Here is a 24,519-nt window from a genome sequence, read left to right on the forward strand (position 1 = left end):
ATATATACAACAACATAAGGGGAGCGTGATACCACGGTATTGGTCCTGGTAAATATCAGATAAACTCTTCAAAAAATGAAATGCACAGGCCAAAAATAAGGACAAATCGATTAAACTTGAGCATATATGAAGGAAATTGGACACCCGGGTGAACATGTCATTGTCAGCATTCATTCAGTTCACTCACTGGACATGTGTGGACACAAGGGGTCCTTCGGGTCAGTGAGGTCGTAGGATGTGGTCGATGTAGCGATTTGCTGTAAGACTGCCTTGAACGACCCCTAGCTCTGATCTACCAGTTAGTTCCTGTCGACGTCGATAGACACGTTGTCTGGCATCCCGTCGTTGCAGGAGGATACGCGATTCATGGCTGAACCAAATGCGTCGGCAGTTCCCCAGTTCCCCAGGTTTTATGTTTGTACCCTGTTGCACCATTGGACACGTCGTTGTCGGTGTAGTCGTGTCAGGATAGGTACGTCTTCTGGTCGAAATGCTCGAATTTCCACTTCTCTCAGATGATTTCTGATAGTTTGGACAGAAATTCTTCAAAGACCAATCACCTATCCTGCAGTGTCCGTTGCTGTAGCAAATCGGTGACGTAGGTTAAACACCCGGATGAATCGGTCCTGAGCAGGAGTGGTCACTCTTGGTCTTCCACCTCTGGGGCGATCTTGGGTCGAATTGAAGCGGGTATATCGATGTCGTAATCGCGATATGGTGCTGGGGTGGACGTTGAAGTGTCTTGAAGACTCCCCTGCTTCCAGACATCCAGTGGCGATATTTCGGTCAGTAGCATTCGATCTTGGCATTTTTTTTTCTTCGTTTACGTCGTAAATTTCGTGATGAAATGATGAATTTGGTTTATCCTTTTATAGTCGATGTCTCTACTCATATTTTCAACACATTGCACGTGCATTACGTGGAAAACTCTTTCCTCATGCACTTTTCATGTATCGTTTTCATTTTTTATGACAAACGTTTACAAACACATTTTGGGATGCTGTACACAACAACCACGACATGATTAACGGGATTCGAACATAGGAATTGTCTTAATGACGACTGCATTCAAAATATACCGAAATCAACTGCTGAAAACGCCTGTACGTTTCTTCTTTTTGAAGAGTATATATACAACGATATAACGGGAGTGTGATACCGCGGTATTGTTCCTGGTCAGTAATTAGAATAGGTTCACTTTTGTCGTGTGTTATTAACTTAACTATTTTTCTGTTTTACAAACTATCAAATTACTTACACAACTGCGTGTGCACGTGTGAGAAGACACAAAGTATAGTCTCTATCCTGAACCGTCAGTATTTTCTTGCCATTACGGCCAATCAAAACCTACTTCTGGTACAAGCAGGCTGGAACTGTCACTAGAAGTCACGATCATGCGTGCACATAAGCTTTGAGATAAATCATTTGTCACGTTTTGCCATAAAATGGATGTCCACACTGAAATACTGGCTTCAGTGTGCCAAATACAGTATTCAAAGCACGGTGACAGCTTGAATACCAACTAACTTGGCACAGCGTCTCGCCAACTTCATATGTCAGTTTATGTCACCTCAAGATCCAGGTTAGAATTGGTCGTCAGCAATCCATGCTTGTCGTAAACGGCGACGTACGGGATCGGGTGGTCTTGGCTCGCTGTCAACGTAGATCGATACTCATGCGGTTGAGTCCAGACTCAATTATTTACAGACCGCCACCATTTAGCTGGAATATTGCAGAGTGCGGCGTTAGAAAAACAAACAAACAAATTATGTCACGTCATGTGTTACTTTATATTGATATATTTGTGTGATGTATATGTCAATATAGTGCTTGCGAAGTTTTCTCACCAAAGTATTACTTATATATATATATATATATATATATATATATATATATATATATACTTCTGACGATGGGGAACTAATGATTCGAATGTCTTTGGGGTGTACTTAGAATACCGTGGAGTTGCATATGAACACGTCATCTACAGTCCGTTTGATTTAATTTGAGACCGATGAATTGCTCACCAACACAAAATCTAATAATTGCAACAAAACCAAATTTTGCACAATCAAATGAAATCGACAGACAAACTCTGATGATTTGTCTCATAATTTTGGAATAAAGAAGAAGTAGAAGAAGAAGAAAATTGTTTATTAAAGTGTCACATGTTGTACATCATACTTCATTTTGACGAGAGTTTCAATGGTCAAATAAGCTTTCAGGACAAAAGTAGGGTGCGCACCCCTGCACCCCTCCTCTGGACCCGAGTATGGTGGGGTGCGCACCCCTCCTCTGGACCCGAGTATGGTGGGGTGCGCACCCCTGCACCCCTCCTCTGGACCCGAGTATGGTGGGGTGCGCACCCCTGCACCCCTCCTCTGGATCCGAATATGGTTGGGATGCGCACCTCTGCACCCCTCGTCTGTGGGTATGGTGGGGGTGCGCACCCCTGCACCCCTCCTCAGGATCCGAGTATGGTGGGGGTGGTATTGCATGTTACAAGCGGTCTGATTACACTGGTGTGGATATATATTTGACGTGGCTAGCGATATGTGAACGATTTTGCGTCCTGTGGTTGTTCAGTTCGCTAAAAACATCGGCAAATGTTGTACTGTAGATGACAAAGCCAGACCAGATAGTACTCAGGCCGGAGAGTGTGCACCAGAGACCAATCACGCCCCAACGTGACCCAGTCTTGAGGCGCTCTTCAGTCGGTATGGTGGGCAGTACAAAGAGCAACCATACGCAAGTCAGTTGACGATGTGCCATTGCATGAGACGAAGTGCTTGTGTCAATTAATTTTACAGACATTTATAGTCAGTGTGCGAAATAGCCACTGGCCCGCTAGCCCGTGGCTAGTAAACGTCCAGTCGGGCAAGTAAATCTCCACAGTGACTGGCCCGAATGGGTAATTAATTTTCATGGGGTCATTTTGTAAATATATCACTCTCTCCGACTTGTTAAGTTATAATACACTTTTAAAGCATGAAAGATTAGAGCCTGATAAAAATGTTCATCTTATTAGCAGTTTAATGATAAAACCCGTGTCATGCCGACAATATCTTATTCTCATATATTTTTGTAATATTTTGCTTAGTTTCTACATTCAAATTTCGGGCTCGTGAATTATCTTGTGGGCTAGTAACTTTCAGGCACAGCTAGCCCGACTGGCTGGCAAATTTGGAAACTATTTCGCACACTGCTTATAGTCATTAATAATTAAGCATAATTTCATCAGTTCCCCTATTTTTGTAAATATACATGTAGTTTGTATTACAGAAATGCATTGTCTAGCCATGTACGTGAACGGGTGATCATGAATATCTAATATTGTCGTTTTTCAACGTTTATTGTAAAACCTTTCTTTAACCTCACACTTGTTTTGCGCCGTTTATGGATCCGCTGGCCTTAAAAATAGAAAATTCAGAAGTAAAATACTCTTGTATCAATTGTTTTTTCCCCATACCTCTGACGGTTAAACTTACTTTGACTATAACAATAATCTAAGGGATCTTTATACGACTAAAACATGTGTTTTCCAACGATAAATTATATTTGTTTTAATCACTATTCCTTCTAAAATCAACTTATTGATTGCAAAAATGCTGTACAATGCATTTTTCAACTTGCCAACAAAACCTTTCATGCACTTTCCAAATTCACAATGACTTAAGGTTTCGTGTCTTTTCTGTCAACTTTTCTGTTAATTATATAATGCGAAAACAGTAACCATCCCGATGAGATATGTCTATTTACTATGTAACGTATTACTTGGAAGTTGTCTGTTCAGATTGTATTTGTAACAGAATTTGTCCTGTAGTGTGAGTTTCCCTGTCGGTTAATCTGAAATAAAAACTGAAGCATCTTGTGTTGGGTTTCATTTTTGTAATGATTACTGACTTGGCAAATCTAAATCATCTTTGGCGAAGGATCCTCTTCACAGGAAGTGACGTCATACACATTCGCATGGACATCATCCCTTCTAAAATTGAGCAGACTGATTCTGGACATGAAACAAATAAACAGTTCACCAAGGTGAGTGTCGATAGTGTAGCACACGTCGTATAGGTGAGGTGAGGTGAGGTGGGGTGAGGTGAAATTGGGTTTAACGTCGCGCTGGAGAATATTTCGCTCATATGACGACGTGCATGCGTGTGTATGTGTAGGTGCGGCTGCTTGTACTAGCCCAGACTTAAGCTGGTTTCATAGTGCTAGCCCACTGAGATACCAAGCCGCAGTGAAGCATGAATACCCCACTCAGACACATTATACTGACTCCGAGCCGACCAGTCCTTGTTGTACCCATTAATGCCGAGCGCCAGACAGGGACCAACAAGTACCATATTTTAACGTCTTTTGGTATGACGCGGTCGGGGATCGAACCCGCGACCTTCCGCTCTCCGGGCAGACGCTCTAACCACGGAGGCGGTCCACACGTCGTATAGGATTCGTTAGGTGGTCAGTAAAACTTGCAGGAACTAAAACATGCATTGTTCATGGGACATTAGGTACCAGGAACCATTGTTGATTGGGCTTTGTTTACGAGGAATCATTTTTACAGGGCATTATTTATTAGGAACCATTGTTTAGGATATGGTCTACTAGGAATAATTCTTTACATGGTATTGTTTACTAGGAACCATTTTTACAGAGCATTAGGTACTAGGAACCATTGTTTTCATGGTATTGTTTACTAGGAACCATTGTTTATTGAATATTAGGTACTAGGAACCATTGCTTACATGGTATTGTTTACTAGGAACCTTTCTTTACATCACATTGGGTATTAGGAACTATTGTGGATAGGGCTTTGTTAGCGAGGAATCATTTTTACAGGGTACTGTTTATTAGTAATGATTGTTTATGGTGAGCGAGTGAGTTGAGTTGAGTTTTACGCCGATTTTAGCAATATTCCAGCAATATCAAGGCGGGGGACACCAACAATTGGCTTCACACATTGTACCCATGTTGGGAATCGAACCCGGGTCTTCGGCGTGACCAGCGACCGCTTTAACAACAAGACTACTGTACCCCACCGCCCCTCCATTGTTTATAGGGCATTGTTACTAGGAACCATCATTTTACATGGTTTTATCTATTAGCAACAATTGTTTACAGGGCATTAGGTACTAGGAGTAGGAACCATTGTTCACATGGTATTATTTACTAGGTACCAGGAGTGAGTGAGTGAATGTAGTTTTACACCGCAGACAGCAATATTCCAGCTTTATGGCGGCGGTCTGTAAATAATCGAGTCTGGACAAGACAATCCAGTGATCAACAGCATGAGCATCGATCTGCGCAATTGGGAACCGATGGCATGTGTCAACCAAGCCAGCGAGCCTGACCTGGACCTAACCCGGACCTTCACGGGTTGTTTACTAGGAACCATTGTTTACAGGACATTGTTTACTAGGAATCATTGTTTACCAGGCGCGTAGCAAACCATTATTTTCGTGTAAGCCCGGTAGGTTGCAAAGCTATATATTTAGATAATATTAAGTGATTACCCAACTTTGATAATAAAAATCATGTGTAAGCCCGGGCGTTTTTCTCTAATGGTAGCTACGCCCTTGATTTACAGGGTATTAGGTACTACTGGCAAACAAGGACAAGTTGAGCACCGACCTGACAATTGACCCGTATTAGCATGTGTGAGTGCCACCCACTGGCGCTTGCCATTGTTAGCGAAGGGGCTCCAGGTTGTCCGCGATCAAGTGTAGTGCAACTAGCTACACCGACGTGAGAGTCTTATGAGCAAGGCGTGTGCAGCTACGAGCGGAATCAATTTCATCGTCATGCAATGCACGTGCACTAGCCTACATCTGCTCTGCCTTTCACAAACCAAATGGGTTTGCTCATGGGTATTCATGCTCATGGGTGCCATGCACCGCCTACTTCTCGTAAACGCGTTCTCTGCGCCGGTCCAACTTATCCTTGTTTGCCATTAGGAACCATTGTTTACATGGTATTGTTTACTAGGAACCATTGCTCTCTAGGAATCATTGTTTGCAGGGCATTGTTTACTAGGAACCATTGTTTAAATGACATTAGGTTCTAGGTATCGTTGTTTACTAGGTACCATTGCTCTCTAGGAATCATTGTTTACAGGGCATTGTTTACTAGGAACCATTGTTTAAATGACATTAGGTTCTAGGTATCGTTGTTTACTAGGAACCATTGCTCTCTAGGAATCATTGTTTGCAGGGCATTGTTTACTAGGAACCATTGTTTGCAGGGCATTGGGTACTCGGAACCATTGTTTACTAGGAACCATTGTTTACATGGTATTGTGTACTAGGAATGATTGTTTACATGGTATTGTGTACTAGGAACCATTGTTTACATGGTATTGTGTACTAGGAACCATTGTTTACATGGTATTGTGTACTAGGAACAATTGTTTACATGGTATTGTTTACTAGGAACCATTGTTTACTTGGTTTTGTTTACTAGGAACCATTGTTTACATGGTATTGTGTACTAGGAACCATTGTTTACATGGTATTGTGTACTAGGAACAATTGTTTACATGGTATTGTGTACTAGGAACCATTGTTTACATGGTATTGCGTACTAGGAACCATTGTTTAAATGGCAGTAGGTTCTAGGAATCATTGTTTACATGGTATTGTGTACTAGGAATCATTGTTTATAGGCCATTAGTGACTTGGGAAGATTCGGTTATAGCACAAGTAGTTGTACACTGGTGCTGATGAACATATCCATAATTCAGTGGGCCTATCCAACCACTTTCCCTTTTTACCCATGAACCCCAACAATACCCTTTAAACTCGCGTAGAAACTGGAGACGAGGCTTCATGCATTGCATTCATTAAGGGTATCAAACCCGGGTCATGTCGAGGGTGAACTCCTTGCAGTGTTGTTTAATGTCACGAACAGATCATATGTTTGAAATAAAATAGTCGTATTCGGATTTCATTTTTAACTTGAGTAAATCATGAATGGGTAGTCTTTGAATAGAGGTAGTTGCACTCAATAGTATTATTCGCTGCTGCACTAATACAATAGTCAAACATTGATGGGCAAGGGAAGGTATAGTGACTTCTAGCAAAGTAGACCCGTATAGTGAAAAAAAAACACTTCTTATATGTTGGTACTCACTTTTATCTGATTAGAATTCCTTGGATTTCACAGTGCAAATGAAGTGCAGAACATAACTGTATACGTATATCAGATACATCAACAATCAATAATAATTTATTGTTGTTTCATTTTAGTGAGTGACTTTAGTTTTACGCCGCACTCAGCAATATTCCAGCTATATTGCAGTCTGTAAACAATCGAGTCTGAACCAGACAATCCAGTGATCAACAGCATGAACATCGGTCTATAGGGATGCGATGGCATGTGTCTACCAAGTCAGCAAGCCTGACCACCCGATCCCGTTAGTCGCCTCGACAAGCATGGGTTGCTGAAGATCAGTTCTAACCCGGATCTTCACGGGTTGTTTCATTTCAACCACTCAAACAGGTGTACACTGTCACCTGGCAAGTTACGTTCCAGTGGTTAGATTCATCGAAGCGGTCGTAAAATACATACTTGTCATGTTGATTTGTCAGTTGCAAATGAATAAATGAGTGAATGAACGCTGCCTTGTGACGCGGCACAAGTACCTGAGCGTGACACAGACAAAGTGTATTGAACGAAGACTTTGAAAGTAGAACTAGAATTAAACGTCGATGTGTCTGTGAGTTTAGTTTCACGCCGCTTTTGGCAATATTCAAGCATTATCACAGCGGGGAGACACCAGAAATGGGCTTCACACATATTGTACTCATGTGGGGAATCGAACCCGGGTTTTCGGCGTGACGAGCGAACGCTTAAACTACATGGCTACCCCACCACCCTTAAACGTCGATGTACGATATCACAATCGGATATATACAGATGTACATCTTTTAAACGCGAGATTCCTGCTTGGGTCAGTTCTTGAGTGAGTGAGTGTGGTTTTACGCCGCTTTTAGCAATATTCCAGTAATATCACGGCGGGGGACACCAGAAATAGGCTCCACACATATATATAGTGGTATATATATGTTAGAATTTTAGATTTTTTCATTTCAGTTTCATTTCAGTTCGTTTATATAAAAGAACGTCAAAATGTGGGAATTACTGAATTATTAATATTTAAGGTTAAACTATGTATCTGTATAGTAATTATTCAGTTTTTGATCAACTGAGTGAGTGAGTGAGTGAGTTTAGTTTTACGCCGCTTTCCAGCAATATCACGGCGTGGAACACCAGAAATGGGCTTCACACTTAGTTTTTGATCAAGCTTCATAGAAAGATTATTCATTATGATAACAGATAATAAATATCCCTACTTAACTCGTTTTAACCTAAATACCAATGGCTGAATATGTGCCATGCAAATTCAATAGAGTTCCAGTATCAGTACCACCTGTCGATAAACAGTTGATTAGCGTGTTGCGTCTTGTTTCGCGGTCTGGTGTTGTGGTCTGTAATCGACGGCTTACCATGTAGACGAGAATAATATTTAATTTCAAACCATACGATTGTTTAAAGGTGTGTTTCCATTAATCTTTTCATTTATTTTTGTAGGGAAATACGATTTATAAACCGGTATCTTCTTGTTGAAATCTGCCATGGTCTGATCCTTCGAACGCGCCCCAAGGCCAAGATAGAGATCCGATCAAGTGGACCAATCGCAATGTTCCTTAACTGGGGTCGGTCTGACAAATTGACCAACCAGAATAGTCGTAACATATTATCAAGAAAATCTATCATGGCGACGTTGATGTTTACAAATGGAGTCGGTACAGGGTGATGTTTGAAATTGAGCATGTAGTTTACAGTCTTAGAAATACCCTCCACAAATTTATGTGCGGACAACGAATTAGACTTAGATCACAATGTCAGAAAGATACAGCTCGGAAACGTCTGTGGTGACCAGAAGATATGGAAGAAGTGGCGGAGCTAATCGTGGCCAAATGCAGAGTTTGCTCGGCGAGTTCAGGGGTCTGTATGAGGGAAAATTGAGGAGACTCGAGGAAGCCGAAAAAACAGGAGAGGAAACATCAAAGGTCAGTATAATGCATATGAATAGGTACATTTATACGTATTATTTGCCACTGAGACAGCCTATAGTTGTACACGGTGCATCTTTCATTCATCGCTTGTCAACAAACATGACAGATTACCATGATTCAATCTTGATTGTTTTACCTGTGTCCATTTCGTTGTAAACGTTAACATTTGTTGACTTGTTAATGTTACTGAAAGTTAAATTATGTACTTCTGTTACCAGCATTTGAGTTAAGGTCAGCAAATTAGTATTTATAGAAACCTACATGGTAGACTGTATAATATATCACCTGTGTTTGTACTTGTCTCCACTTGAACCATGTGTACAGCTGTGTGCCTCTAGAAACATGATAATCATGGTCATTATCTGATGGACGTTTACAATGTAAGGGCATTTTCTAAATAGATGTTATATGCACATTAATATAGATATATCATGGGTGGTGTGTATGATTTCAATAATATTATTTTATGAATTAGCAGAGATCTGTTATGTTTTTTCAGTTACCAAGTATCATACATATGGTTATTCAGATTAAAGAAGAATTTCATAACCATTGGAGATTAGTGCCATATGAAACTGTTCCCACCATCTTTATCTATGAAATGCCCGATTGGAATATTATTAATTTTATTTTTTTTAGCATAGTTGTCACAACTCCCAGGGCGCTTTTCAGCTGCAGTACTTGAACTATATCTCTTATTAAACCTTACAAATAGTCTATAGATAATCATTTTGACAAAATAATTATGAACTCTGCTTGTTCAGGTTAAGACTTAAACAGGAAAACATAACGGCAAAGGGGCACCTGTTTGTTATGTGATCCCAGAGATAAAGAAGTAAAAAAGACTCATGAAAATTTCAAAGATACCCTAACCAAGTATATTTGTTTTGTGCTTTTGCGGATACACTACCTGCAAAAGCTCAAAACAAATATCAGTGAGAATGAGAAGTTGTTTGTTGCAACATTCACACTCCTTGTACAGGTGTAATCATGAAAACTGGGTAGTGAAATCTTGCAGATGATGACACCTACAAGTGAAAACCGATTTGGATTTCAGTAATCTGCTTAGCTAGTGTGAATACGTATGATATGCAGTTCTGAAGGTCCATGGAGAGGTGATGTGAAGAGTCAGATTACGTTGCTTTGTAAAACTGATCGGTTTTAGTAACATTTTAATTTAGGGATTTAGAAAAGGATGTAATCCTAAAAATATCTTATATTTTGTCCTGTTCCTTTTTTTGTTCTTGAATTACAACTGTATGTCGGAGTTTGCCATGTGTCTGATCACGCTAACACCCAATTACCTCCCCTGACAGACACGAGTGCGTATCCTGCAGTCTTACGTGAATGACCTGAGTGAACAGAATGAGGTGCTGGTGCAGACAGTGGAGGAGCTGGAGAAAGAAGCCAACGAGAGAGTTGCCATCCTCGAGTCTAAACTGGCCAAGACTTCTGGCAGTGTCAAGGTCAGTTGCACATCTTCTCCACATATGATGACCTCTTGGCTGAAAGAGAATCAAACACACTCGTGTTAAATGAAATTTAATGTTTTTTAAAAAAATTTGCCAGTCTGAGGCACTTGGTTTGGAATCCAAGATAAATCCCAGCTGTAAAAAAATCTTGTGAATCTGTCATTTTGACTTGGTGTGTTGTGTTGCAGTATTGTGCTTGTTGATTTCAGCTTACAGAGGCAAAACATCAGGTAGATTTAGTTACATGTTTTGTGTGAAAAACCTTCTGGTCTGTCATTAACACTAAAGGTTCCATGCATAAAGATGAACATTCAATTTACATTTTCATTTGAGATATATTTGGAGAAAACGGAAATTGTTTGAGACTGGAATTTTGAATTGCAACAACTGTGTCGTATGATCTTATCGAAAAGAACATTTTGTTGTATTTTTTAATTGGCAAAAAGGTGATATTATAAATGAAAATGTTGCTTCAATGTTGTGATGTTTAACACATAACAGTTCACCAGCCTTGTGTGATATGCATGCCCTTCAGAGTTTTTAGACTTCACTGCACCAAGTTGTTCCTTAATCTTTGGGTAAACCTAATGCTGACAGAACTGAAACAACTCACTGAACTACTCTCTAGTTGTAGAGATTGTATGAGTGCTTCTAGTTAATGTTGATTTTGCACTGTCATTTGTAATAGTTCAAAATGTGGCCGGAATGCAAGGGCTCTCTAATGCATAAATCGATAAAGTAATAGGGCTCCTCAATTTAAATTGAAAAGTAGCAAACCTTGGGGGATCCCCCAAGTTTTGAACTCCGATACATAAGCAATGATAAGGTATAACATGGTGTATTGAAAAATTTCAAATGATGTACTGGGTATATTTTCATACATTTCAAAAGAATATTATTTGTGTATAGATGAAGCATTGGAATCATGTGTGTATAAATATTGCTGTTATCAAGTTCTGAGACAGTGATGTTAATTAGTGTTGACTCTGTCAAGATTAAACATGTTGCATGTGTGTTTATCTTTCTTGATTTACAATAGGAATTGGGCCATCTTATCTTGACAGTCTGGTGACCATAGTAACACTGTAGTTTATTACTGGTGCAGCTGGTCTACTGTTGGGTACATATACTGCAGTGTGTTATCCTGTTTATGGTTTTAAGACTGTAGGATTATCATGGACACTTGATCTGCTAGTTTGAATCTTAACTCAAGTATGTTCCTTTCTGTATGGTAAATCTTATAGTCCATTGTATACATGATGTGATTAATGTACTTACCTAAATTCCAAAGGGCACACTGATGCAGTGGTGTAGCCTAGTGGTAACACATTTGCTTATTGTGCTGGTTTGAGGCCCCATATAGGTTTGAAGCCCATTTTCAGTGTTCCTCGCTGTGATATTACTGTATACTGAGGACAAGCCATCTTTATGTCTCCTTGAACATGTGGGTCCTTAGTCTTGTACTTCCTGCATGGACTCATTGTATACTGAGGGCAAGCCATCTTTATGTCTCCTTGAACATGTGGGTCCTTAGTCTTGTACTTCCTGCATGGACTCCCTGTACACTGAGGACAAGCCATCTTTATGTCTCCTTGAACATGTGGGTCCTTAGTCTTGTACTTCCTGCATGGACTCCCTGTACACTGAGGACAAGCCATCTTTATGTCTCCTTGAACATGTGGGTCCTTAGTCTTGTACTTCCTGCATGGACTCTTGTGTCTTCCTTGAACATGTGGGTCCTTGGACTGCATGGACTCATTGTATACTGAGGGCAAGCCATCTTTATGTCTCCTTGAACATGTGGGTCCTTAGTCTTGTACTTCCTGCATGGACTCATTGTATACTGAGGGCAAGCCATCTTTATGTCTCCTTGAACATGTGGGTCCTTAAGTACTGTCGTAAATGCTAGAAAAATGCTTTTTGACTTATATTTAAAATTCAGAGGTATTACAGTTACATAAATAACAAATGTCACTTTAAGAAACATCTACCTAATGTAGACCGAGGGAATAAATTTTGAGACATGCCCTAAAATGTGTCTTTACTGATGAAAATACCAAAAACTTAGAAAAATAACAGGTAGTGGGACGTTATTTGATACAAACATTAACTGCCTGTGTTACGTCATCAGCATGCACGGTATCGACAGGTGAAATTGACACCTGAGCACACGCTCGGGGGAAGGGGTCATCTCAATAGATGTTTTCTTCAAAATGTTGAATATGTGTACGTATAGTATACGTATTGGTTATGTAAGGGATCATTTGTGTATGTGTGTATGTGTGTTTGTTTTGAAATAAACATACGAATTACTGTACATTGGAAAGAATCCTATCACTTGTGTTATCTTATCGATTGATTGTAGAAATGTGCAACGTTTTAATAAATGTTTTGCATGTCAACAGTATATTTCATTGCAAAAATATGGATGTAATTCGGTCAATTTATTCTAGTTGTGAACATTAGCCAAAGACTTAACGAAGTCACTGGTGTAGCTTCTTTAGAATATATATATTCTTCTTCTCATAAAGTTTGTAGACCGTCCGTCTAAGTACTCCCTTGTCAAAGTTGTCAAGGATGGTTTTACGTCCTGGTTTTGCTTTTGAGACGGTCCCTGTCTTGTCTGATTTGTGTACAATATTGTAAACTTGTTGGTAAGACATACCAACAGCTCTACAAGTTCTGTAATAAACCCTTTCTAAACTAATGAAAGGTTTACCTCTGTCTTTTTCAAGCACAAAAAAACTTATAAACCTTTGCAACAATTGACTGCAAATAGTTGGCCAAAGTGGACGCTGTGATAAAGATGTGCATGCATGACGGGAAACTTATTTATCAAGACTTAACATTTATATTGATATTTCTTCAATAAAGAAACGATAATTAAGTAAAGTAACACAAACATTCAACATTTGTTTGTTAAAGAAAAACGTTGATTCATATTTTTACACCGCCTGTATTATTAGCATGAATGTAGAGACTATTTCAGATTTCTGTTGTTGAACTCTGAAAAATTTTTAAGTTGTTGTTTTGGTACCATATTCTCTCCTGTAAACTGCCCTTTAAATGCATGGGAATGTTAAATCGATTGAAATAAAAATTAGGTACACTATAGGCGAGTTGATATATTGACAACATAGTACATTTATCACCTTTATCAAAGTATTAAGGCTAAAAAGCATTTTTCTAGCATTTCCGACAGTACTTTAAGTCTTGTACTTCCTGCATGGACTCATTGTATACTGAGGGCAAGCCATCTTTATGTCTCCTTGAACATGTGGGTCCTAAGTCTTGTACTTCCTGCATGGACTCCCTGTACACTGAGGGCTAGCCATCTTTATGTCTCCTTGAACATGTGGGTCCTAAGTCTTGTACTTCCTGCTTGGACTCCCTGTACACTGAGGGCTAGCCATCTTTATGTCTCCTTGAACATGTGGGTCCTAAGTCTTGTACTTCCTGCTTGGACTCCCTGTACACTGAGGGCTAGCCATCTTTATGTCTCCTTGAACATGTGGGTCCTTAGTCACATACTTCCTGCTTGGACTCCCTGTACACTGAGGGCTAGCCATCTTTATGTCTCCTTGAACATGTGGGTCCTTAGTCACATACTTCCTGCGTGGACTCCCTGTACACTGAGGGCAAGCCATCTTTATGTCTCCTTGAACATGTGGGTCCTTAGTCACATACTTCCTGCATGGACTCCCTGTACACTGAGGGCTAGCAATCTTTATGTCTCCTTGAACATGTGGGTCCTAAGTCTTGTACTTCCTGCATGAACTCCCTGTACACTGAGGGCTAGCCATCTTTATGTCTCCTTGAACATGTGGGTCCTAAGTCTTGTACTTCCTGCATGGACTCCCTGTAGACTTACAGTAAGCCATCAGTGTGTCTCCTTGAACTTGTGGGTCCTCATGTACTTTTTGATGTCCTGATTACAACTGAACAACACTGGCCACCTCTAATTCCATCTCATCCAGTGCTGGTGTAAGTCATGTAGACACCTATTATGTACTCAAGCTGCCATACACCATGTCTTTCCCTACTGGAAGAATAGAAGCTTCAATATGCTTTACTGATCCTAGATGTGAGAACTGCTTCAAGAGTCACAACATGAACCAGACAAGGTGTGTTCCACCATATCCAGGCAATACTGGGGACACAGGTAGTTCAGTGGTCTATAATGTCCAGGTTACTGTCCTTGGTTCGCGCATACCCTCCAGGGTGGTCACCTTTGGTCATATCCAGCTGGCCCATGGCTCTTTCGGACAAGTGTTTAGGTCAAAGAACCAGATTCGGATAGAAAAGAACCAGTGTGACCAGATTTCACTAATCTTGGGCAAAGTTGTTTGTGGCCTTGTCTAACCCTGTCTTCCTGATCTTCAAAGTAGTAAAATGCCTGTGACCAGTGCCACACTGGCGAACACCTATGCATTGACGTAACTGAAACAGTGTTGAAAGTGAAGTTAAGAAGGGTACTTCCTCCTGACACCAGTTGTGCAATACTGCAATATTCTGCTCACAACAACCTGCAATATGCCCACTCTCTCCTCCATGTTGCCCCGATATATCAATTTCATGGACATATTGAGACGTAAGTCTCACACAACCTTCGGGTCGGCCCTACTTATGAACCATCTTCCAAGTGACGGTTGAGTCCCTGTGTGTCTAACTCGTGTCTGAGCAGCGACTCTTACATGCTCCCCCTGAACCGCTCCACAGAAATTACACAGAACAGTCCCGTCTCCCCACAACTCTCCCTGGAGGGGGTGCAGCCAGGGAACTGTCAAGAACTGTTGCGGAGAGTTTACACTTGAATTTTTTTATGACTGGGGAATAAACAATGGGATTACAACAAATGGCAGCTTGGCGCGAAGACATTTTTGTAGTGCTGTGCTTTGCCATGTGCAGATTGGAAATATTTAGCAATGAGTTTGGATCAATTTGAGGTCGTGACCCAAGAGGTGAGATCTCTTTTATGTTCAGATTAGGCTAAAAGTGATTTTTTTTTAATAATATACATGACTTAACAAGTGCCTTATTGTTTGGTGCAATGCTACAGTTTAGATCACATTGTCAATGAATTTGTTGAAATTTGTTGAAAATAATACTGTAACATTTGTTTTCAGAATATACTTTAATGATATGTAGAAAAGGATAACCTGATAATTGTACCTTACTGTCAACATTCCATAATCTGTTAGTTTAAGCAAATCATTTCAGTATCATTGAGGGTGCATAGGTGGCCCAGTGGTCTAAGATCCAGTCAATTACTGTGAAGGGTTGAGATTTCTTGGTCACACCGGCCACATATGACTGAACGTTCAAATCTTGTTTTGGCCTGATGATATAGGTCTGCCACCACCATCCCCATGCTTGGGGGTTTCACCAAGGTGATAAACATCAGAGACTTGCATCTCTTCAGGCTTTCCTCTATCATGGAAAGTGGTGGTGGGGTAGCCTAGTTGTTAAAGTGTTTGCTCATCACGCCGAAGACCCGGGTTCGATTCCCCACATGGGTACAATGTGGGAAGCCCATATTTGGTGTCCCCGTTGCGAAGTTGCTGGAATATTGCTGAAAGCGGTGTAAAACTCAACTCACTCACTCTTTCATGTAACTGGATTTCTGTTACAAGTGGCATCATGCCATCAATTCACTGGTGGTGCTGAGGTTAGGGGATATTCATCTGAATTTTGATTGAGTAGAAAAGACAAGGAAATATTTTCTCATTTGTCATTGGTATGTCTAGTGAGGTAAACATCAGCTTGGTATGTTCATGATGTTGATCACTGGATTGTCTGGTCCAGACTCGATTATTTACAGACCGCTGCCATATAGCTGGAATATTGCTGAGTGCCGCGTAAAACTAAACTCACTCACTCACTAACTCACTCACTCACTCACTCACTCACTCACTCACTCACTCACTCACTCACTCACTCACTATGACCATGATCACCATGGGGATTAGGTGCCTGACTCTGAGCGTGTGGGTTCGAATCCCGGATGGGACTCAACCCCCCAAAAGTACTAGATCTGTACTTTACAAAGAAAGTGTAATCCCAAATAAATGAAATATAACATATGTTACATGATCACCATGGTAACAGATATTCAACATGTATTGATATCACTGACAATGACTCAAACTTAGTTCTGTTAGTCAGTTTATAAACATTCAAGTTTTGATATCCTCACTTAAATGAATGTAGCTACTATCCCCAACTTAATTCTTTAAAAACAATTACCAACACAATGAGATTAGATTGGTGTTATATTTCCTGATTATCATCAATATTTATGCTTGAATTGATATTGTTATGGCTGTGAAGTACTAGTCAATAATCAAATGTGAGACTTAACAGTGTAACACAGAAGGATATTTCTTAGAAGGATTTATTTGATATTTTAATGATATTTATGAGAAAAGATGGTTAGGTAGGATCATGTGACAAGGCCACAAGATGATGTCATGTTGATGGCAGTTGGAGCATCGGGATTCCAACCTTAAAGTCCTCTTATATTGCAGCAACTGTCAAAGGTTTTTGTATGCACATTTTATAAGATCTGACTGAGAGGGAAGTGGGGTGCTGCTGAAATATCTACCTTGCGAAATATGGCATACAAGTTATGTGTCAAGATGTGCCAAACTGTGTGAAAGGAAAGAGACTAATGGAGAACTATATCTACAGCCATTTATGAGATCTGTCACAAGAAAATGTCAGTATATCAAAATAAATTATGGGTTTTTTATTAATGTAATTTTTTTAATATTTAAATCATGAATCCTTTAGTTGTAGATAAATTTCAAAACAAATCAATCTAATTTATATTGTAATATCCAAGTGAAGGTTTTAGTATGGGTATTTAGGGACCAGATGCTTGAGAGGCATTTAGAAGTTGGATGGTAACACGTTTGTGTGTACAAAACTGAGCCCCAGGTTAATTGCCCTGATCACATCCATGAAGAGGAAACACCTGTTTGTTTTTAAAATAGAACTGTGAAATTAGTGGACAATGATATCTACTCATGTGGACAGAGTCGCCCACGTGCATCAAGCGCCGGGTCACCTGTAATTACTTCAATAAGACGTTTGATTCGATCACAGATTTTCTGCTTGAATGATGTGGATGATTATATTATCTGACATGCAAGCATTAAGTTATACATTCCTTAAGTTTTTTTCCACTCAACTTGTCAGCGAGTGGCTGTTGCATAATGTATCATTCTGTAAACTGTAGCACTGTAAGATACTTCATCAATTACACTTATAACACACAGGTCATTAAACAACTGAAGGTTAGGGCAGCGGGGAGACAGGTCTTCACAATACAGGACCACAATACTGACATTATGGTCCGTGTTAACATGTCTATTACACTGAACGAAGGTAGAGACTGTACACAGTCAGCCCTGGCGGTTGTAGGAGTGCGTGCGGGGACCTGTCTGTTCCCCGAGTCAAACTTTCGCGCTCCACAGCTAAGTCCTGATAAGAGAATCAACTTTTAGCCTATTTATCATGGGCATTGAATAGGCGATTCCGAGTCGCCTGTGGCAACAATGGGTCCAAGCTGTAGTATGAAGGAGGCTCAGTGAAGCCTGCCTTGGTAGAACTGTAAAGTAAATAGCTTTACTTGTGTGGGGTATGGTTAATAACTAAGCCAGGAACATAAAATTAGCCAACGTCCATTATGGCTTGAGTGTGGCTGGACACTGGGAGGAGGTCTGTGCTGGGTGTGCTAATTAACAGTGGAGTAATTGAAGGTGTGATGGTCGGATAACAAGGAAATACTGGGATGGATCGAGAGGACAGGTATCGGCTCCGGAGTCCGAGTCGGAGCCCGGTACGGAGCCCCAGTGGTAGCCCCCTACTGAACAAGAGAGTTACCTGGAAGGAACCCATTGAACAAGCTAATGTGGCTGTGAGTTGTTGCATCGTTGGTGTTTGTCAGGGCTGTTGCAGTACCATGTCATCTCAATTATGCTGTCAGTTAGTTTTCTATGTCAGTTAATAGGTATTTGACACTTTTATATTTCTTATTTTCATTGTCACATGAATGCATTGACATTTTTACAAGAATATTATCTGACATTAAAAATACCTTTGAATAACATTTTTTAAATATCATTTTTTTTCATTTATTTAAAAAAAATAGTTCTATAGTAGTTTTATATTGCAATTACTGTTGTACATTTGAGTTGTAACTCTTAGAATATTGACATGGGCTTATTGGCTTTCCTTTGAATACATATGAATGAAATACTCAATGGGGTGTGTTAGACATAGATCTAATACACTAATCGACACGACCAGGTCTGTTCATGTAAGTTGTAACACAGGCCATTGATGGAATATTCCTAACGAGGTAAGGTCCTAATCCCCAGCTATGTAATTAACACAAATTGTTTATATGCTGTACGTGTTCAATGACCTGACCTTAATAACATAAATGTTGTGTTCTTGATTTCGAATTTGCAATCCCTGTCTTAGCCACTGGTTTGGAGCCAGTCTCCAGTAAAATTCTGTCCGGTCAATAATAAGTCACCATCGTAACATTGTTATGTTCAAGCTAGTCTCAAGTTTTGGAGAAAACTGAATTGGTGCATTGGTGGTGGGAAAATAGAGATTATGTGTGTGTCCATGCAGAAACAAAAAAGGCAAGCCGTTAAATGTGTGGTTGTATTTTCAGAGCGAATGCTTAAAGATGTTGCTGAAATAGATTTTGTTGGTATTTTAAGATATGAGGAAAGCTTGATAACGGTCTGTTGACTTTGGTGATAAGCTTCTGTTTGTACTCACAACGATGTCCAAAGTTAAAGTAACTGTCTCCTCATAAATAACTGTGTATCACTTATGGTGCTAACACTCCATCGTTAAAGATTAAATGACCATTGATCATGTCACTGCTAAATAATTATCTACTATAATTCCACTTATCAAATATTTATCTGAACTCCCTGAGGAGAATACACTGTCAGCATGACCAGCTTTTGGCCATATGGATCTAATTACTATGACTATCTTATCCCATTACTAGTGTAGGACTAGTATGGCCTGTGATATAGTTAGGCTCTGTGTGGCTTTGCAAGTCTGGTCTTGTCCATTGTTTTTCAGTTCTTTTAAAGCTTTACTAGTGAGATATCATAGCAGGAACCATTTGATTTGTTATTAAAGTGTGTTATTGTTGGAATAAGCGACATCCTGATATTGAAGTACTAACATATACATTACTGATACTCGTGCAAGGGCTTGTGTAGGAGTATCAGCGGTATTGATAGTTGTATCAGTTGAGTATTAAGTGGATTTATGGGCCATTACATTGCACACGCAGACATCTCAACTTGTCTTGGATCTACAGTAATGGCAAACATATACATATAATACTAGGTTCCTGTAGAAACAGACCTCTGACAAAGCCACAGTTGGTAGAAGGTTCTTGTAATATTGAACATCCTTTGTTTGTTGTGGACGTTGCTGGATATTGTGCGCGCTCTATTGTATAGACCCACAATGGAAATGGTAATTTCAATATCAAATTTATTTACTTCTTCACAGTTACATTAATAGAGTTGGTCTTTATCAAGATCTTATTTTGATTTAAACATATTTTATATCGAGTATTTACAACATGATAAATATACAACAACATACATGTAATATAGAAAGAAATATAGTACAGAAATGGTAGAGACCTATGTATGGAGACAGTTATTAAGACATATGAAAATATTTACAGCATTCAAGAAAAATGCTTGCTATTTAATGTGTAATGCTGTATTGCTTTAATGATAAGTTCTTGCTGCCATTTTATAATATATCTAAATTTAAAGCATCATCATGTACTTGTAGTTTTAAAAGGTTAAACATTTTTTAAGATTTTCTTATCTTATGACACCTACATCAGTGCCTTTCCTTTATATTTTATTGCACATACTTCTTCACATCCCTTGACTGTGGTCAGATGTCTATAATGGGATTGGGTTTCCAGACTTACTGCTGCTATGGTTAAAGCTTGTCATCATATTGCAATTCTGTAGATCAGTGTTCATGATGTGAATCACTAGATTGTCTGGCAAGACTTGAGCATGCCTATATCTCTCTCAGATTGTGGAAACATTGCTGAGTGCAGCATTCAACAAAGAAACAAACTTCTTGAAAAATACATTCTTCTGGAATCAAATTAATAATAACGTGTATTGTGCCATGACCTTACTAATGACACACACATAGTATTTTACCTGTGTATCATCCATCAGTATGATCCATAATACTGTAGTGTGTGAGATCATTACATGGATTTGTGTTGATGTTCTTCTACACGTTATTAAAAACAATTACATTGTATCACTCATAGTGTTATCAGTTCAACAAACAGAACTGAACGATGAGGACTAGACGTGCATTATTAACATTGACTAATACAGACAGCTGACGCTTAAGATTAGATATAGATGTGTAGAGATTTAAAGCAAAATAATTTTTTTTTTGTATTTTATAATTGACTGTTTCAACAGATAAAATCAGTTGCATATCTATGGTCATGATAGTTAATAATGATCTCTGAGGATACCTTTAGTCTTGTCACAATTTAACATGCAGAATCTGCAAAGTAAATGTTTGTTTGATATATTTGTATGTCCTGTGTAGGAAGGCGGTATTTATTATATGTACTCTGAATACTCATTGACTTTAAATCTCTAGGACATATTCATAACTGTGGGCAATAAAGGGAAATTGTGGTGATTCGATATACTCCATTGAGTGATCAGTCGCTGTGCACTTGTAAGGGGAATACATAATTACAGATCACCCGTCGGCGGCTCCACGCTATGGAGGGATTGTGCAAACAACAGCTTTATGATATTATAAAGAGAAAACATTTGTGTATTTGTTATCCAGGGATTGTGTGCATAGAGGATTTATTACCAAGGACATAATGCAGGCCTGTGGAGAGAACACTTCAACATAGGAGGCACAATAGGCATCTGACAATAAATTGTTCTGTTGAATGACCTTGTTTGCCATTGTGAAGGAAGTTAACTAGAAGCCTGTGTGAGATTGGAGCATATTAGAAGTTTATGGCTATTCTGATGTGGGGACTTTATGATTGATGACAAGACTGTGCGTTTTGAAGAAAAGAAGGGGCAACACTGTAGGGCTGAAGTGACATGATTTATTACACTGAGTGTAAATAGGTGACTGAACAGTGTAGAATAGGTGTGTCGGAGGGAGCGAGGAATTTATGTATACAGGGGCTAATAACAGCTGGTGGTGGGATACTCTGATTACTGACAGTGGTACAGTGATTCACATGACAATGGTACAGTGATTCACATAACAGATTAAGTGATTCACATGACGAGTAGACTTTGTCTGTATACGGGACTTAAAATATACCTGGTGGTTGTCGAAAATGGATCACACCAACTTCTGTGTAGCAATTGACAGAACGTGATCCACTGATTCACATGCCAAAGTACCAGTCATAAAAAGCTACTTATAATCCTCAGGATCCTATATTAGGTGTTGGATATATCTGGATATTGCACACTTCATTGTGTAGCCTACCCTGAAAATTGGAAATGGTAATTTCACGTCCACCTTGTGAGTATTGTTTGTGTTCCAACCTCCTACAACAAACACATCTGACAACCCCCCATTGAACAATCCCACACCCTGGTCTCAATCACCTCAAATCCACTCTCCCACCCAGGGTATTAGCTCTGTTGATCCAAGCCAATGCACCCGAGCCCCTGGATTACCGACTTTCTCAGGGGATCACACTCGCACCTTGCTTAACAGGACAGAGAAATCTTCAAGGTTAGGATGGTCCGATGATAGGTATATGTGATAAGTATAGCCTTTGTTTGACCACTTGATGGAGTGTTGACCAGCAGGGATAGAGGTACATACCGGTCAGTGGGGAAGGGTATATAGTGACACATGTACAGGGTATCATGGCAAGGCGGTAATGGCTTTTGAAGAGCCTGTATTGATATGTGCTTGTAATACTTGAAAGTACTGGACAGTGTGTAGATGACAGGACAAACGATATATTTTGACCTGGAGAATACCGCTTCTTTGGATTAATCATTTACTCTCACTCACTCACTCACTCACTCACTCACTCACTCACTCACTCACTCACTCACTCACTCACTCACTCACCTCACCCACCCACCCACCCACTCCACTCACTCACTCACTCACTCACTCTCTCACTCACTCACTCACTCACTCACTCTGCTTATCACCTTGAAACATAAAACAGTGAATCTATTCTTAGCCGCTAACTGTGCTGGAATTCAATTCTTACAAATCAATGTAAGACATGCTGCCTACCAGACTTAATGAAGCTTGACCCTAAACCATTTTGTTAAAGTAATCTGTTGTGACTGGAGCCAATAAGGTATGGCTGTCAGCAGAGATCATATAATAGATATTATTATCTATTATATGGTCTCTGCTGTCAGGGAACATCAGTAAACGGATCTTCTTCCTTTGTGTTGTCCTCAGTGTGATGTCAACATGGTCAATAGGCCAGTTACTATTGCAACACTGGCAGACTCTCAGTAACACTGACCGAACACAAGCTGATCCCTGCTACCCTGTCATATTGTATGTAGTGGCATCCCATGTCTAGACAGTGGGGCGTAGTATGACATAACATCCTCTGATAATAGGTTGTGGGGTCTTTTGCAGAACTGTGCTAACTGTGCTCCTAGTTGAACCACTTAGTGGACTGAATGCCAAGTGTATGATTATGACCCTTGGTGATTTGGAGTGAGTGAGTTTAGTTTTACACCGCACTCAGCAATATTCCAGCTATATGGCGGCGGTCTGTAAATAATCGAGTCTGGACCAGACAATCCAGTGATCAACAGCATGAGCATTGATCTGCGTAATTGGGAACCAATGACATGTGTCAACCAAGTCGGCGAGCATGACCACTTGATCCCGTTAGTCTGCTCTGACGACAAGCATGGGTTACTGAAGATCAATATTCTAACCCGGACCTTCACGGGTTGGTGATTTGGAAATGAACCAGATATTCACCAAGTGGTCGATATATACATCTTGTGTATCTTCAGGTCAGTGGTTCAATCCCTGGCTGTGTCCTGTGTAAAGATGCTGAATGGTTGTACTTGTTGTGACTCGGTCTAATGTTGGCGTAAAGGGGATAAAACAAGGTCTTGAAGGGTGAGAGTCAAACTGTGGCTTGGTATCTCAGCAGGCAAGTAGTGTGAAGTTCATGTACTATACAACCTGTGTTTGTCAGGACAAGCTAGTGGTGGTCCGATTAATTGAAATAATCGAAGACAAAAATAATGACAAAACGACCAAGCAATCGATCATTTTTTCTCATAATCGAACACAAACGATTTTGGAACACTTGTTTGCAATAACAATATAAATTGCAAAAGGTTGATTTTGTCTCTACATTGCATAAGCACTACAAGCTCGTTCCAAGTCATGATTAAATTTATCTTAACAACTCCAGGAAATGTATGTTCCTAACACACTAGTTATCCTTTAAAGATGTGAAATTTGCAATTGCATTTTGTGCAATTTGTGAAAAAACCCGAGAGAACTACATGTTTTTTCTTTATTTTTTGTGCATTAACAAACATAACCAGGAAAATTTGATAAATGACGCTAACCAATTATTTTCGATGATTGATCGGTTGTAATGAACCAATCATCAAATATGAGATTTACACCAATTCCCAACACTAGGACAAGCAGACGTACAGGCACACAGGCACACACTCACACACTCCAATGCATGCACACATCCACACACACATTCACACATACGATATCCTGAACAAAATGTTAAATCAATTTCACCTCTTCTGATCCACTTCAGTCCTTCCTCCTGAGCTGCCAAAACGGTTTACTCCCAAAAGTTAGACGTCCCAAAAGTCAGACAAATTAATCAGGTGTGACTGTGAATACAACCTTGTCTT

General features: G+C 39.7%; 1 protein-coding gene across 10 annotated transcripts in view; it reads left to right on the forward strand.

Moving 5' to 3' along the window:
* The first annotated feature begins 8,780 nt into the window (after positions 1 to 8,780).
* LOC124268929 (COP1-interactive protein 1-like) overlaps positions 8,781 to 24,519 on the forward strand; it is a 124,409-nt gene continuing 108,670 nt past the window's right edge. For 6 of the 10 annotated variants that reach the window (XM_046703948.1, XM_046703950.1, XM_046703953.1 and 3 more), the window contains exons 1-3: positions 8,781 to 9,071; positions 10,394 to 10,543; positions 10,759 to 10,779. In XM_046703948.1, coding sequence (XP_046559904.1) covers positions 8,901 to 9,071; positions 10,394 to 10,543; positions 10,759 to 10,779 — 342 coding nt within the window. In that variant the 5' untranslated portion in view covers positions 8,781 to 8,900. Of the gene's footprint in view, positions 9,072 to 10,393; positions 10,544 to 10,758; positions 10,780 to 18,056; positions 18,471 to 24,519 lie in introns of those variants that run through there. The other 4 variants (XM_046703951.1, XM_046703956.1, XM_046703958.1 and 1 more) reach the window with 3 other exon arrangements.

The sequence above is a fragment of the Haliotis rubra genome, unplaced genomic scaffold, assembly GCF_003918875.1.
Source record: "Haliotis rubra isolate DU_JTF1 unplaced genomic scaffold, ASM391887v1 Scf1404, whole genome shotgun sequence".
NCBI lineage: Eukaryota > Metazoa > Mollusca > Gastropoda > Lepetellida > Haliotidae > Haliotis > Haliotis rubra.